This window comes from Siphateles boraxobius, unplaced genomic scaffold, assembly GCF_051911475.1.
Source record: "Siphateles boraxobius isolate OS27281-9 unplaced genomic scaffold, OSU_SipBor_1 204, whole genome shotgun sequence".
Lineage (NCBI taxonomy): Eukaryota > Metazoa > Chordata > Actinopteri > Cypriniformes > Leuciscidae > Siphateles > Siphateles boraxobius.
Genome location: NW_027508816.1, coordinates 2,532,448 through 2,547,063, shown reverse-complemented (window position 1 = coordinate 2,547,063; position 14,616 = coordinate 2,532,448). Strand labels below are relative to the sequence as shown.

The 14,616-nt window shown below is 43.0% G+C and overlaps 1 protein-coding gene across 3 annotated transcripts in view; it reads left to right on the top strand.

Annotated features, from left to right (window-relative positions):
- The window catches only part of tp53bp2a (tumor protein p53 binding protein, 2a), a 38,902-nt gene extending 26,440 nt beyond the window's left edge, over positions 1-12,462 (top strand). The window contains exons 15-21 of one of the 3 annotated variants that reach the window (XR_013205996.1): positions 904-1,042; positions 2,212-2,344; positions 2,846-3,012; positions 6,136-6,335; positions 10,120-10,172; positions 11,456-11,523; positions 11,966-12,018. Coding sequence is in view for 1 of the 3 variants with exons in the window: in XM_077237607.1 (XP_077093722.1) it covers positions 904-1,042; positions 2,212-2,344; positions 2,846-3,012; positions 6,136-6,335; positions 10,120-10,161 (681 nt within the window). In the remaining 2 variants the exon portion in view is untranslated. Of the gene's footprint in view, positions 1-903; positions 1,043-2,211; positions 2,345-2,845; positions 3,013-6,135; positions 6,336-10,119 lie in introns of all 3 variants that reach the window. The other 2 variants (XR_013205995.1, XM_077237607.1) reach the window with 2 other exon arrangements.
- Positions 12,463-14,616: the final 2,154 nt, after the last annotated feature.

The following is a 14,616-nucleotide window of genomic DNA, read 5'->3' as shown; positions in this document are numbered from 1 at the left end:
CGCACTTAACTTTAACTTTTAAATTAGCGTCAATTCATTCTTAGCAGGGAGTTTGTTTGACATGCGATCTGACCAATCAAAATCCACAATTTTTGTCCGACAAAGCAGTCAGGAGAGTGATTAACGTCGGTGGATTTGAACTTGGCTTTAACTGAGGCAATCTCTCACGACAAATTAAAGAGCCACAAAACGCTAGGCGTATTTATTGTTTAATTTTCTTTGACAGACCAAAATTTGAAAGTTGAGACTTTGTTCCATAATATTCCCTGCTCGGTCCAGTCTGTCAGCGCGTTGTTAGCGTCCTCTATTTTTCCCTGCTTGAGAACATGGGTTGAATCTGAAATCGCCCCCTAAACCCTCATTCACTAAGTAAGGCCTATTCCCTACGTTAGTCCACTAATACTGTGCACTTGAAGGAGTGAATGAAAACGAGTGAGAGAATTCGGACAGCCGTTGAGCGTACACAAGCTGTACACTCGTTACTGCAGTGCAATGTGGGATTGAATAAGTGCACTCAATAACGTCCACTATGGCTTCTCACAAATCTCTACGTTCATTTAAGACTTAATTTAAATCATTTAAGACTCTTATGAGGACACTCAACAAAACAGACATATATATATATATATCACATACACACACACAGCTGGATGTGCATTAGCTGGACCAGTCTGAAAAATCTTTTTTTTAATGATTTTCAGATTTTCCAGGCCGACTGTAGTTTAAGAGGCTAAAGCTTCTAATGTTTTTAGTTATTTGGTAAATCGGATCAGTGATCAGTCCCTTGTGTTTGAGCTGCAGCCTTTCCTGTATAACTTCCGTACCTCGAATTCACTGCATGTCACGTGGGCTGAAAGCGTCTGTGAAAAGCATGAGTGTGAGATGTGTGTGTTGTGTGTGCAGGGGAAGAGGACGAACCTGCGCAAGGCCGGATCGGAGCGCATCGAGCACAGCATGAGAGTGCACTTCAATCCTCTGGCTCTCCTACTGGACTCGTCTCTGGAGGGAGAGTTGGATCAGGTGCAGCGCATCATACATGAGGAAAGTTACATTTCACACTTTAAACCTGAAGATGTACTGGATGTCCGTGAGTGTGTGACTGATTGATTATTATTGTTTTATTATACATTGCCGGTCAAAAGTCCCACTGAAGTCAATAATTTTATCCCTTAAAACTCACCAAATTTCCTTGAAAAAATTGTGTCTTAAAATATCTTTAATATAACTCGACACCCTTGCCTCATTTAGTATGCATGGTTCTATGAATATGCAAATGAGCCCCGCCTCCACTCACTCACTCACTCAGAGATCCACTCGTTGACGATCACATGTTGATCTGATTGGTTACAAGGTAGTTTGTGACGTCAGAAACACCAGCGATTTCAAAGCGTGTTTTTGAGACTGTCTTTGGTTCACTGCAGTTTTAAGGAGGAAATACTCAGCAATGCTGTCCACTTATGAATTTACACATGCTTTGTCTTAAAGCATATTAAAAACACCACATAGACATATAAACAACATTAAAAGCTGGATTTTCACCACTGGGGGAATTTAAGAATTTTTTATGTTTTTGAAAAGTCTTGCCATTTTAAATTTTACAAATATTTCAGTGTTTTTACTGTATTTTTGATCAAATAAAAGTAGGATTGGTGAGCAGAATAAAAATAATAAAAATATAAATATAAAATAAAAATTAAATCATAATTATTCCAATCCTTTGACCCTTGTGCAAGTACCATGAATTTAAGAATCTGGTTGTGATTGCCAGGGTTGGGGTTGACGGATGAGGCAAGGACTCGCACAGAGATGGGCTTTTATTTAAACAAAATCAAACATCAAAAACTACCCTGTGGGGCAAAAGTTGTGTAGAGCACAATCTGGCACAGGAGAATCAAACACAAGGAGAATCAATAGAGCCGCAAACGAGGAAGGACAGGTTGGGCAAATGAGCCAATAAAGGGTTAAGACCAGGCATGAGATTCAGAAATATTGTATTCGAATATTTGGGCTAATAAAAGTTTAATGTTTATTTAAATGACGTTCAACGAAAAAGATTAAATTTTTTGTATTTATTTAAAAAATACAATATTTTTGTCACCATTTCTGAGCAAGCTTACGGTTAGGCAATACACACAACAAGCGTACGTTATATCTCAAGGTTTTCAGTAATATAATGGAAACAATGAATGTTTGTGTTTGTGGCCCGTCAGGTGGAGGACCCGAGTCAGCCGAACGACGAGGGCATCACTGCGCTCCACAACGCTGTGTGTGCCGGCCACACCGAGATCGTGAGATTCCTGGTTCAGTACGGAGTCAGTGTGAACGCAGCGGACAGCGACGGGTGGTGAGGCGCGCTCACACACACACACACACACACACACACACACACACACACACACACACACACACGAGATATATCGTCTGCCATAATATCCTGATTGTTGTTTTAACGATGTGAAATCTGACATCATCGAGTATATCCCTCACACACACCCTGAGAGTGCACGCATACTCTACGTGATGTAGTGTTGTACATTAGTACACTAGTGCGGGTGTGCATTTAGAGTGACCACTTACACAGCGGGATTTACTCTAGATTTATATTGTTTAATATAGTTAATAAATATCACACTAAGAGTGCAGTGAGTTACCGTGTGTGTGTGTTCCAGAGATTCATTGGTGTGAGAGTGTGTGTGTGTGTGTGTGTGTGTGTGTGTGTGTGTGTGTGTGTGTGTGTGTGTGTGTGTGTGTGTGTGTGTGAGATTGAGTGTGTGTGTGTGAGTGTGTGTGTGTGTGTGAGAGAGTGTGTTCCAGCCGTAACCCTGTGTGTGTGTGTGTGTTCCAGGACTCCCCTGCACTGCGCGGCCTCCTGTAATAACGTGTCGGTGTGTAAGTTCCTGGTGGAGTCTGGGGCCGCTGTGTTCGCCATGACCTACAGCGACATGCAGACGGCAGCGGACAAGTGTGAGGAGATGGAGGAGGGATACACACAGTGCTCGCAGTTCCTCTACGGTGCGTTACACACACACACACAAGCACTGCGGTTACACTTTTTATGATGATCAAATAAAGAGCTTTTTTCCAAAACACTTTTTTTTTTTTTTACTTTTGTAATTTATTTTCAGAAAGGACTGATATTGGGCACCTTTACCCGTGTGCAAAAAATGTCATCAGATTTTCAGAAGAAAAAATAAATATTTATATAAAAATACATTTTTATAAAGGATATAAGTGTGTCCTGAATTCACACTATGAATAAGCCAACCCTGAGTATTCTCAATAAACATCTAACTCACTTGAGACCAAGTCACTGTATTCTGTGAACATTGTACAATAGTTCATGTTATGATAACACTTAAATTGTAATCAATATTAACCCTATTAGACTCTCTGTGATAAAAATGGCTTCACATGTATAAACAAGAAGTTGAAGTAGTGAGAATAGTTGGAATGTCTTGTATGAACAAAATGACGGAGTATGTTTTTATGTTTCCACTGTTCGATCACGCCCGCGCCCCTCTCTCTCTCTCTCTCTCTCTCTCTCTCTCTCTCTCTCTCTCTCTCTCTCTCTCTCTCTCTCTCTCTCTCTCTCTCTCTCAAACCCGCGTGCGCCACACACACGGTAGGGCAACAGATTAGGTGTCCCTAAAGAAATATATCTATTAGTTCCGCATTGTAATGGATTTGCTTTCACGTCGGTTGTTTGACATGGATTTTAACCAGGGTTCAACAAAAGGTAAGCTCTAAATTACTACATTCCTGCTTCTGGTGTATAGGTGTGTTGTTGCGGCTCCAACCAACCAACTCGCGTAGTTTTCAGTCAGTGGACTGTCATTGACAGACGAGAACTAGCATTTTATTTCAGTTGTAACGTTAGCCTACATGTAGCCTTGTATTGCGGGCTGTGAATTAAGATATCATACAAGCCTGCTCTAATGCAGCGCTTGTTACCAGATAAGTATTTGATTATGGCTCGAAACGTGTTTGTGTCTAGTTTGTGAAGTAGCATCGCTAGCTAAAGGCTACCGCTAGCTATTACTGGATTTTAAAGATTATCTTTTTTATGCACCCATGTCGTGTGTCATTCTTACCTTGATCTTGGTGTTTACGTTTCAAAGCCACTTTCAACAATTTCCCCGCGAGAGTATGCCATTATTCAATAATCTAACAAAAGTAATAATCACTGTGAAACATGTAATTTACGTGTGTGTCTGAGGTGATTTAATTGCTACATCATAACCCCGAAACTCCAGCGCGACAATACTTTGATGGTCGGTCAGAACAAGGCAGAGTGCCGCCGCCTCCAGCAGCTGCTTCAGCACATAAACAAACATCCCCGCCTACACACACGTCAAATACACAGGGATGATTATCGGCCTGTTTTGACATCGGAACGATACCGATGTGTAACTAATTGACCATATCGGCCGATATTATATCGGCGGCCGATATATCGTGCATCACTAGTATATAGTCCTATCTATAATAAATAGAAAATTAAACTGAATATATAAAATGAATTGATAGTCCTGCTGCACGGGTTTTCGTAATTATTCCAGATAATATAACAAATAAATAATTATTGACAGGCCTACTTGTTAAAAGGGCTTTGTGTATTTTATTTACTAGGTTATCTACTGTCAATATTAGAAAACAAGAATTAACGAATGAATTAAAACGAATTGAATAAATAAATAAATAATAATATTGACGCATGTTTTTCTGTCTCATTTTTGCAACATCTCTCTCTCTCTCTCTCTCTAAAATAACTGCATTAGCCTAATAACTGCATAAAGCCGTGAACACACTTACTAAGGCCAGTTATGGATGTAATTTGATACTTATGACAATATGACAGATCATGCCCAAACGCATGTTCAGCGCGTTCAGTCTGTGTTCACAGTCGGTGTTTAAGACCTGCTACAGTCGATGGAAACAGTCAGTCTTCGAATGTTTCAGCGAGTCGTAAGTGTGTCCCCATCATTAGTCTGCTATCAGTGGCTCAACCCTCCGTTACTAACTCTAAAATGACGTTTTGGAATTAGCAACGGAGGCATGGGATTAGATGCTTAAGAAATTACTCCTACATACAAGAGCGTTTTAATGACAAAAGCTTGACAAACGTCTTGAAATGCATCATCTTAACAATGTTTCGAGGTGTGGTAACTATAGTATAAGCGGAATAATTGACTTCAGGCCGTTGAATTATTAGAAAAATAATGCACACCTGAGGTGTAACGGCCACTCCGCTTCGCGACCGCATTATTTTTCTAATAATTCAATGGCCTGTTGTCAATTGTTCCTTACATAAATGTTTGGCTAGATAAGAGTCTTAGTCTGTGGGACTACAATGTTTAAATCCAGAGAAATCAGCAGTGTTAACGAGTGTAACGGGCCATGACATCATATCCGCGTTAACCTCGAATTCCGGATTTACTTCCGTAGAAACCATGGAAACACAAAAGACGCTTTTAATATATTATGTGTTTTATCAGACAGGTGAGCAACTGTTTGGATACATTCATCGACAAAAAACAAATCATTGTTATATACGAAGTTAGTCTTATTGTTTGAATCTGTTGTTTTTCTTGATTTTCTGCAAGAATGAATGAATGAGGCATTTATATAGCGCTTTCATATGTACTACTGTACACCCAAAGCGCTTCACAATCATGTCGGGGTCTCTCCTCAACCACCACCATTGTGAGCATCCACTTGGATGTAACATGTTCTCATAACATGTGCCTCAGAGAAAACACTTTTTTATCAAGTGCTTCATATTAAAAGTAACAAAGCACAAAGATTATTGTGATTATTGAATGGCAGGTGTGCAACAAATGTTTCATGAAGTTTGTTCATGCATCAACAGAAAACAGCACAGACTAAAAGATTTTACATTTAGGAGACAGCTCTGACTCTATAATAACCGGTTTCAGAGGCCCGTACCACACAACCAGCACAACTCAGGGTTTGATAAAACCCATCAAATCCAGCCTGATTACAAAGATTACCTGTGGGCTAATCTTTTGTTTGTTGCTAGTAATAACTGCAGCATTATATATGACACTTATGACCTCAACTCGAGCGTCCTCAGCGGTGTGTGTGTTTGACCGCTGTGTTCTTGTGTGTTCACAGGTGTGCAGGAGAAGATGGGCATCATGAACCGAGGCGTGGTGTACGGCCTGTGGGACTACGAGAGCGAGCAGGAGGACGAGCTGTGCTTCAGAGAGGGCGACAGCATGAGCGTGAGCCGCAGGGAGGACGAGGACGAAACCGAGTGGTGGTGGGTGCGCATGGGCGACAGAGAGGGGTACGCACCCCGAAACCTGCTGGGGGTGAGTGACACCACACACACTCATGCTCTCCCACGCTAGAGTAGAGACCATAGACTGTAATGTTTCTGAAGAGCATTTCTGAAGCCCAAAGTGGGCGGAGCCGGCCGTCGCCATCTTGGCAGCGTCACTCCCGGATAAACGAAAAATGTGCAAAGAGGCGGATTAGCTGAGGTGACGTGACGCTAACAGCAGACAAAAGGCTAGTAGTGACATCATTTAACTTATTTAACATTCAATACACATGCATGAAGTTCAAAACAAGAAGGGTATAGCCTCATGAAAAAAGAAAACACGCGAATATCGCGGTTGCTGCGGTTACTTGCATTCTTCGGCGGTTGGCTTCTCAGTAGCGTGGTATTACAGTATTGCAGTTATCAAGACAGCCCAAATTCAAATTGAACCACTCATAGTGCCAGGTATTCTGGGTGGGGATGAAAGATCTCCCCCCTGCCTGTGACAATACATCTCTGCGTAACGGGAGAGACCACGGGTCTGCCCTCCTCCCTCACTCTGTAGAGTGTTGGGGATATAAACGCTATCGGTGGGGATGCGTAAAGAAGAGTACGGGGCCATTCGTGCGCTAGTGCATCGATCCCCAGAGGCGCGCTCTGATCTTTCAGGGAGAAAAACAGAGGACACTGAGCATTGTCACGGGACGTGTACAGGCCCACTGTTGCTCTGCCGTATATTTACCAAATCTGTTCTACCACTTACTTGTTCAATTTCCACTCTTCGTAAAGGGGATTGCCGCTGGACAGCAGATTTGCACCTTGGTTCGTGACACACTGTACGTGCGTCGCTCTCAGGGATAAAAGATTGGCATTGCTCCACAAAATCAGTTTGCGTGCCAGCATGTGCAAGAGAAGTGATCTGAGGCCTCCCTGTTGATTTATATAAGCCACAACTGTAGTGTTGTCCGTTCTCACGAGAACATGATGCCCTTTCAGTTAAGGGAGAAAATGTTTCAACGTTAGAAACACGGCCAGCATTTCCAGATAGTTTATGTGAAGATTGGTCAGATGATGACCCCATCTTCCATTCACTATCCTGCCCTCGTGAATGCCCCCCAACCTGACAATGACGCGTCCGTCGTTATGACATTTCTGGCTTGAACAACGCCTATGGATACCCCTTGAACTAGAAAGGTTGGGTGACTCCACTGGCGCAGTGCCAAGACCGTCTCTGACGTCACTCTCACTCTCCTTCGGGAGTGGCGTAATGGGTCCAGCCTCAGAGACGCTGCCCAGCGCTGAAATACCCTCATAAACAGTCTGCCTAGGAGAATAACTATCAGGGCTGAGGCCATCAGTCCCAATAGCCTGAGGCATGTGCAGAAAGAGACCCTTTTCCCCCTCTGAAATTCGCCCAGGCTTTGGGTGAATTTCCCCACCCTGTCCTCTGACTGTCACACTCTGGAGGTCACCCACTCCAGTGACAGCCCCAGATATGTTATAGACTGTGTGGGAATCAAAACACTCTTTTCGGTGTTTAATTGTAAGCCCAGTTTTTGTATATGTCCCAGAAGAATGATTGTGAGATCTCTGCTTCTCGCTCTGACTGAGCTGTCACCAACCAGTCGTGTATGTAAGTAGCGAATGCCTTTCTCCCTGAGTGGGGTCAGGGATGCTTCTGTACATTTTATAAATACTCTTGGGCTGAGAGACATGCCAAAGGGTAGAAAGGGTAGATATTCGTATGTCACTCCAAGGAAAGCAAACCTCAGGAATTTCCTGTGGGGTGGATATATCTTTGTGAAAATATGCGTCTTTCAGGTCAATTGATGTAAACCAATCGTCTGGCTGCACCAGTTTTAGGAGTGTAGAATGAGTGAGCATTCTGACCTTGTACTTTAAGTATTTGTTCAGTGCACGCAGATCTAATATGGGACGAAGGGCACGAGTTCCTTTCTTTGGGATGACAAATTATCTCGAGTAAAACCCACTGTGGCTTTGTTTAAGAAAAGGGCGATAAGAGTGGTCCCATCTGAGCAAAGTAAATTTCTTCCTGAAGAACATGCTTTAACTCTCCCCGCACCTATCAATGAATTATCCCTTTGAAATGTGGGGGGGAAGGGGCACACCAATTGTTTATTCACAGCTTTCTGGTGCCATCGAGTGGCTGAGTCGAGAACGAGTTTGTGGTCTGTACTGTGCATGCGTGGGCTTTTAGCGCTTGGGCAGAGTCAGAGTGGCTCATCACCTCCAAGGGATTGATAGCTTCCCGAGGACACGTTATAATCTGTTCTTTGAGCAAAAACATTTATGTTTTGCAACATTCTCTGAGGGTACAGTGAAATCTTTTAATTTTGAACATGAAAAGTGCTTTTGACTAGTGGGTGGGTGTGCACCACTGCACCGTCTCTTTTTCTTTTCACCGCTCTGCTTCCCCTGACCCAACCGGGCGCTGTTTTCCCTACAGAACATCTGGGAACTGTAAAACTTGTGACTTGTCGAACGCTGAGCGACTGAGGGTCGGGAGATAGCAAGCTGGGGGGCTGTTGACTCCCTTCCCTGGGGAAGACCCCGTCAAACTGTCTTCCTCCTCCTCGCTCCCTGAAGATGGGGATGAGGAGCTCTGAGCTGCTGCAGGAGGACAGTTCTTCCTAGGCCAGGCAGATTTCTGTTCCTGGACTCCGCTCTGACCCGCTGCATTCACGGTCAGCCTATGCCGTCTCGCAATGCGAAAGTTAGGGGATGGGCGGGCCGTCGCTTGTGCGAAGGTCTGTCGGGGTGGCGGAGGTGGTGCAGAGTTGCAAGGCCTCATCATCCCTCTTTTTCTCTTCACATCTCTTTTGCATCAGTGCCAGAGCTGAGCCGAAAATGCCCTCTGCAATTACCGGACCATCCAGGATGGCTTCTTATTCTCTGTAGGAGAGATTAGCCAGATTAAGCCATCGTCCTCTCTCCTGGATAACCATTGTGGACATGGCTTTCCCAGACGCAGAGAGAGATCCGTGACAACACAGATCTCTTCCCAGTGTGTGTGACCTGGCATGGTAGATGCTTCGTCTTGCAGCTCCGCTTGGTATGCGGTCAGCAGAGAGATTGCGTTTATGGCCCTGACAGAGAGCATGACTGCTTTATAAACACATTCCTTCATGCTCATCTGGAATCGGTCCGCTTTAGATGGCAACGTCGGATTTGCAGCTGCCGTGCGCTTCGGTTGCAAGTGCGAGGCAACTGATGGCTCTGTGGGGAGCATTCGGAGAAGGCCTTCCTTCTCCATCCCCTCGGATCCTTGGAGAGCGGATCCTCCTTGGCTTGTCCTTCCACGTAACCGCAACCTCCTCCAGGAGCTCTGGAAAACTCGGCAGCCTCTTACCCTCATAGTGAGACTCTGCAGTCTCTGCTACCACGGTCGGCCACAGAATATTTTGTTTCCCTGCAGCGCGTTTGCACAAATCTTGCAGATCAACACTGAGAAGCGGGGAGGATGGTGCCGCAGCGATAGGGTATGATTTTACCCCATAATTCAGAATATTGGCAAAATCAAAATGAGCTGAATAATGACAGTCTCTTTAGAGCTGATTTACAGCAGTTTGAATTAGTTTCATAATTGATGAAGTTTACAACATTCATCAGACAAAAGTCTGCAAAAATACAGAAACGTTTGCTATGCGCTGTGGTCTACTCCATTTACCTTTGGTGTCGCTTCATTAAAGCCTGAATTGCAAAATATGCATGCAGTATTTGTGAACCTATAATTGATATTTCTAACTGACATGCTAAAGCCAAAGAAACACTGTCTGTGTGTATCATAATCGTTTTCTTTTCTTCCTCAACAGTTGTATCCAAGAATCAAACCTCGCCACAGGAGTCTGGCTTAAATGAGCGAAGACTTCAATCATCATCATCATCAGCGCTAGTGAAACTCTTCATCATCATCAGCGCTAGTGAAACTCTTCATCATCATCAGCGCTAGTGAAACTCTTCATCATCATCATCAGCGCTAGTGAAACTCTTCATCATCATCATCAGCGCTAGTGAAACTCTTCATCATCATCAGCGCTAGTGAAACTCTTCATCATCATCATCAGCGCTAGTGAAACTCTTCATCATCATCATCAGCGCTAGTGAAACTCTTCATCATCATCAGCACTATTGAACCTCTTCATCATCATCAGCGCTAGTGAAACTCTTCATCATCATCATCAGCGCTAGTGAAACTCATCATCATCATCATCAGCGCTAGTGAAACTCTTCATGATCATCAGCGCTAACCTCTTCATCATCATCAGCGCTAGTGAAACTCTTCATCATCATCATCAGCGCTAGTGAAACTCTTCATCATCAGCGCTAGTGAAACTCATCATCATCATCATCAGCGCTAGTGAAACTCTTCATGATCATCATCAGCGCTAGTGAAACTCTTCATCATCATCATCAGCGCTAGTGAAACTCTTCATCATCATCATCAGCGCTAGTGAAACTCTTCATCATCATCATCATCATCAGCGCTAGTGAAACTCTTCATCATCATCAGCGCTAGTGAAACTCTTCATCATCATCATCATCAGCGCTAGTGAAACTCTTCATGATCATCATCAGCGCTAGTGAAACTCTTCATCATCATCATCAGCGCTAGTGAAACCCATCATCATCATCATCAGCGCTAGTGAAACTCTTCATGATCATCATCAGCGCTAGTGAAACTCTTCATCATCATCATCATCAGCGCTAGTGAAACTCTTCATCATCATCATCAGCGCTAGTGAAACTCTTCATCATCATCATCAGCGCTAGTGAAACTCTTCATCATCATCATCATCATCAGCGCTAGTGAAACTCTTCATCATCATCAGCGCTAGTGAAACTCTTCATCATCATCATCATCAGCGCTAGTGAAACTCTTCATCATCATCAGCGCTAGTGAAACTCTTCATCATCATCATCATCAGCGCTAGTGAAACTCTTCATCATCATCAGCGCTAGTGAAACTCTTCATCATCATCATCATCAGCGCTAGTGAAACTCATCATCATCATCAGCGCTAGTGAAACTCTTCATCATCATCATCAGCGCTAGTGAAACTCTTCATCATCATCAGCGCTAGTGAAACTCTTTATCATCATCAGCGCTAGTGAAACTCTTCATCATCATCATCATCAGCGCTAGTGAAACTCATCATCATCAGCGCTAGTGAAACTCTTCATCATCATAATCATCAGCGCTAGTGAAACTCTTCATCATCATCATCATCATCAGCGCTAGTGAAACTCATCATCATTATCATCATCAGCGCTAGTGAAACTCTTCATCATTATCATCATCAGCGCTAGTGAAACTCTTCATCATCATCATCATCATCAGCGCTAGTGAAACTCTTCATCATTATCATCATCATCGCTAGTGAAACTCTTCATCATTATCATCATCAGCGCTAGTGAAACTCTTCATCATTATCATCATCATCGCTAGTGAAACTCTTCATCATTATCATCATCAGCGCTAGTGAAACTCTTCATCATTATCATCATCAGCGCTAGTGAAACTCTTCATCATTATCATCATCAGCGCTAGTGAAACTCTTCATCATCATCAGCGCTAGTGAAACTCTTCATCATTATCATCATCAGCGCTAGTGAAACTCTTCATCATTATCATCATCATCGCTAGTGAAACTCTTCATCACGCTTCTACTTCAGTCCTGTTGGATGTTACTGTGATATTCATTCTTTCTGTCTCTTTTCACAATATGATTGAATAGAATTAGCAGATTAGAATGAACTTTATATTTGTATATCAAGACTTTTTCCACTAAAATATATTTTCACAGGTTATTGTGGCCTGTATTTTGTATTCTGCGCTTTATTGAAGGATTTTTGGCGACAAGCCAATCTTGGACAAAATTTTGATGTTTTTCTCATATGCACAAATGTTTAACAACTGAAATGTAAATGTATTTGTTGAACCATGCTGGAAAAGTTAGGTTATTACAGTGAATTTCTGCCTTGATTATGAAAGTCCATTGAGACTGGAGATTAACGTAATATTGTGACAGATTTTATTATGCATTCCTTTCTTCTGTTCAGCAAACAAACCTGTTTTTGTACATCTTCAGACTCTGTTATTTGACAAACCAGCTGGAGGTTTAATGTGATCAAAGAATAAAAAGCCACTGAACCGTTTTCATGAGTGAAGTGTGTAGCTGTGCGTTCTGTACGAGTGAAGTGTGTAGCTGTGCGTTCTGTACGAGTGAAGTGTGTAGCTGTGCGTTCTGTACGAGTGAAGTGTGTAGCTGTGTGTTCTGTACGAGTGAAGTGTGTAGCTGTGTGTTCTGTACGAGTGAAGTGTGTAGCTGTGTGTTCTGTACGAGTGAAGTGTGTAGCTGTGTGTTCTGTACGAGTGAAGTGTGTAGCTGTGTGTTCTGTACGAGTGAAGTGTGTAGCTGTGTGTTCTGTACGAGTGAAGTGTGTAGCTGTGTGTTCTGTACGAGTGAAGTGTGTAGTTGTGTGTTCTGTATGAGTGAAGTATGTAGCTGTGTGTTCTGTATGAGTGAAGTGTGTAGCTGTGTGTTCTGTACGAGTGAAGTGTGTAGCTGTGTGTTCTGTACGAGTTAAGTGTGTAGCTGTGTGTTCTGTACGAGTGAAGTGTGTATCTGTGTGTTCTGTACGAGTGAAGTGTGTAGTTGTGTGTTCTGTATGAGTGAAGTATGTAGCTGTGTGTTCTGTATGAGTGAAGTGTGTAGCTGTGTGTTCTGTACGAGTGAAGTGTGTAGTTGTGTGTTCTGTATGAGTGAAGTATGTAGCTGTGTGTTCTGTATGAGTGAAGTGTGTAGCTGTGTGTTCTGTACGAGTGAAGTGTGTAGCTGTGTGTTCTGTACGAGTGAAGTGTGTAGTTGTGTGTTCTGTATGAGTGAAGTATGTAGCTGTGTGTTCTGTATGAGTGAAGTGTGTAGCTGTGTGTTCTGTACGAGTTAAGTGTGTAGCTGTGTGTTCTGTACGAGTGAAGTGTGTAGTTGTGTGTTCTGTATGAGTGAAGTATGTAGCTGTGTGTTCTGTATGAGTGAAGTGTGTAGCTGTGTGTTCTGTACGAGTTAAGTGTGTAGCTGTGTGTTCTGTACGAGTGAAGTGTGTAGCTGTGTGTTCTGTACGAGTTAAGTGTGTTTTTGTGTTTTCTGTATGAGTGAAGTGTGTAGCTGTTTGTTCTGTACGAGTGAAGTGTGTATCTGTGTGTTCTGTACGAGTGAAGTGTGTAGCTGTGTGTTCTGTACGAGTGAAGTGTGTAGCTGTGTGTTCTGTACGAGTGAAGTGTGTAGCTGTGTGTTCTGTACGAGTGAAGTGTGTAGTTGTGTGTTCTGTATGAGTGAAGTATGTAGCTGTGTGTTCTGTATGAGTGAAGTGTGTAGCTGTGTGTTCTGTACGAGTGAAGTGTGTAGCTGTGTGTTCTGTACGAGTGAAGTGTGTAGTTGTGTGTTCTGTATGAGTGAAGTATGTAGCTGTGTGTTCTGTATGAGTGAAGTGTGTAGCTGTGTGTTCTGTACGAGTTAAGTGTGTAGCTGTGTGTTCTGTACGAGTGAAGTGTGTAGCTGTGTGTTCTGTACGAGTTAAGTGTGTTTTTGTGTTTTCTGTATGAGTGAAGTGTGTAGCTGTTTGTTCTGTACGAGTGAAGTGTGTATCTGTGTGTTCTGTACGAGTGAAGTGTGTAGCTGTGTGTTCTGTACGAGTGAAGTGTGTAGCTGTTTGTTCTGTACGAATGAAGTGTGTAGCTGTTTGTTCTGTACGAGTGAAGTGTGTAGCTGTTTGTTCTGTACGAGTGAAGTGTGTAGCTGTGTGTTCTGTACGAGTGAAGTGTGTTCTGTACGAGTGAAGTGTGTAGCTGTGTGTTCTGTACGAGTGAAGTGTGTAGCTGTGTGTTCTGTACGAGTGAAGTGTGTTCTGTACGAGTGAAGTGTGTAGCTGTGTGTTCTGTACGAGTGAAGTGTGTAGCTGTGTGTTCTGTATGAGTGAAGTCAAGTGTGTAGCTGTGTGTTCTGTACGAGTGAAGTGTGTAGCTGTGTGTTCTGTACGAGTGAAGTGTGTAGCTGTGTGTTCTGTACGAGTGAAGTGTGTAGCTGTGTGTTCTGTACGAGTGAAGTGTGTAGCTGTGTGTTCTGTACGAGTGAAGGGTTTAGCTGTGTGTTCTGTACGAATGAAGTGTTTAGCTGTGTGTTCTGTACGAGTGAAGTATGTAGCTGTGTGTTCTGTACGAGTGAAGTGTGTAGCTGTGTGTTCTGTACGAGTGAAGTGTGTTCTGTACGAGTGAAGTGTGTAGCTGTGTGTTCTGTACGAGTGAAGTGTGTT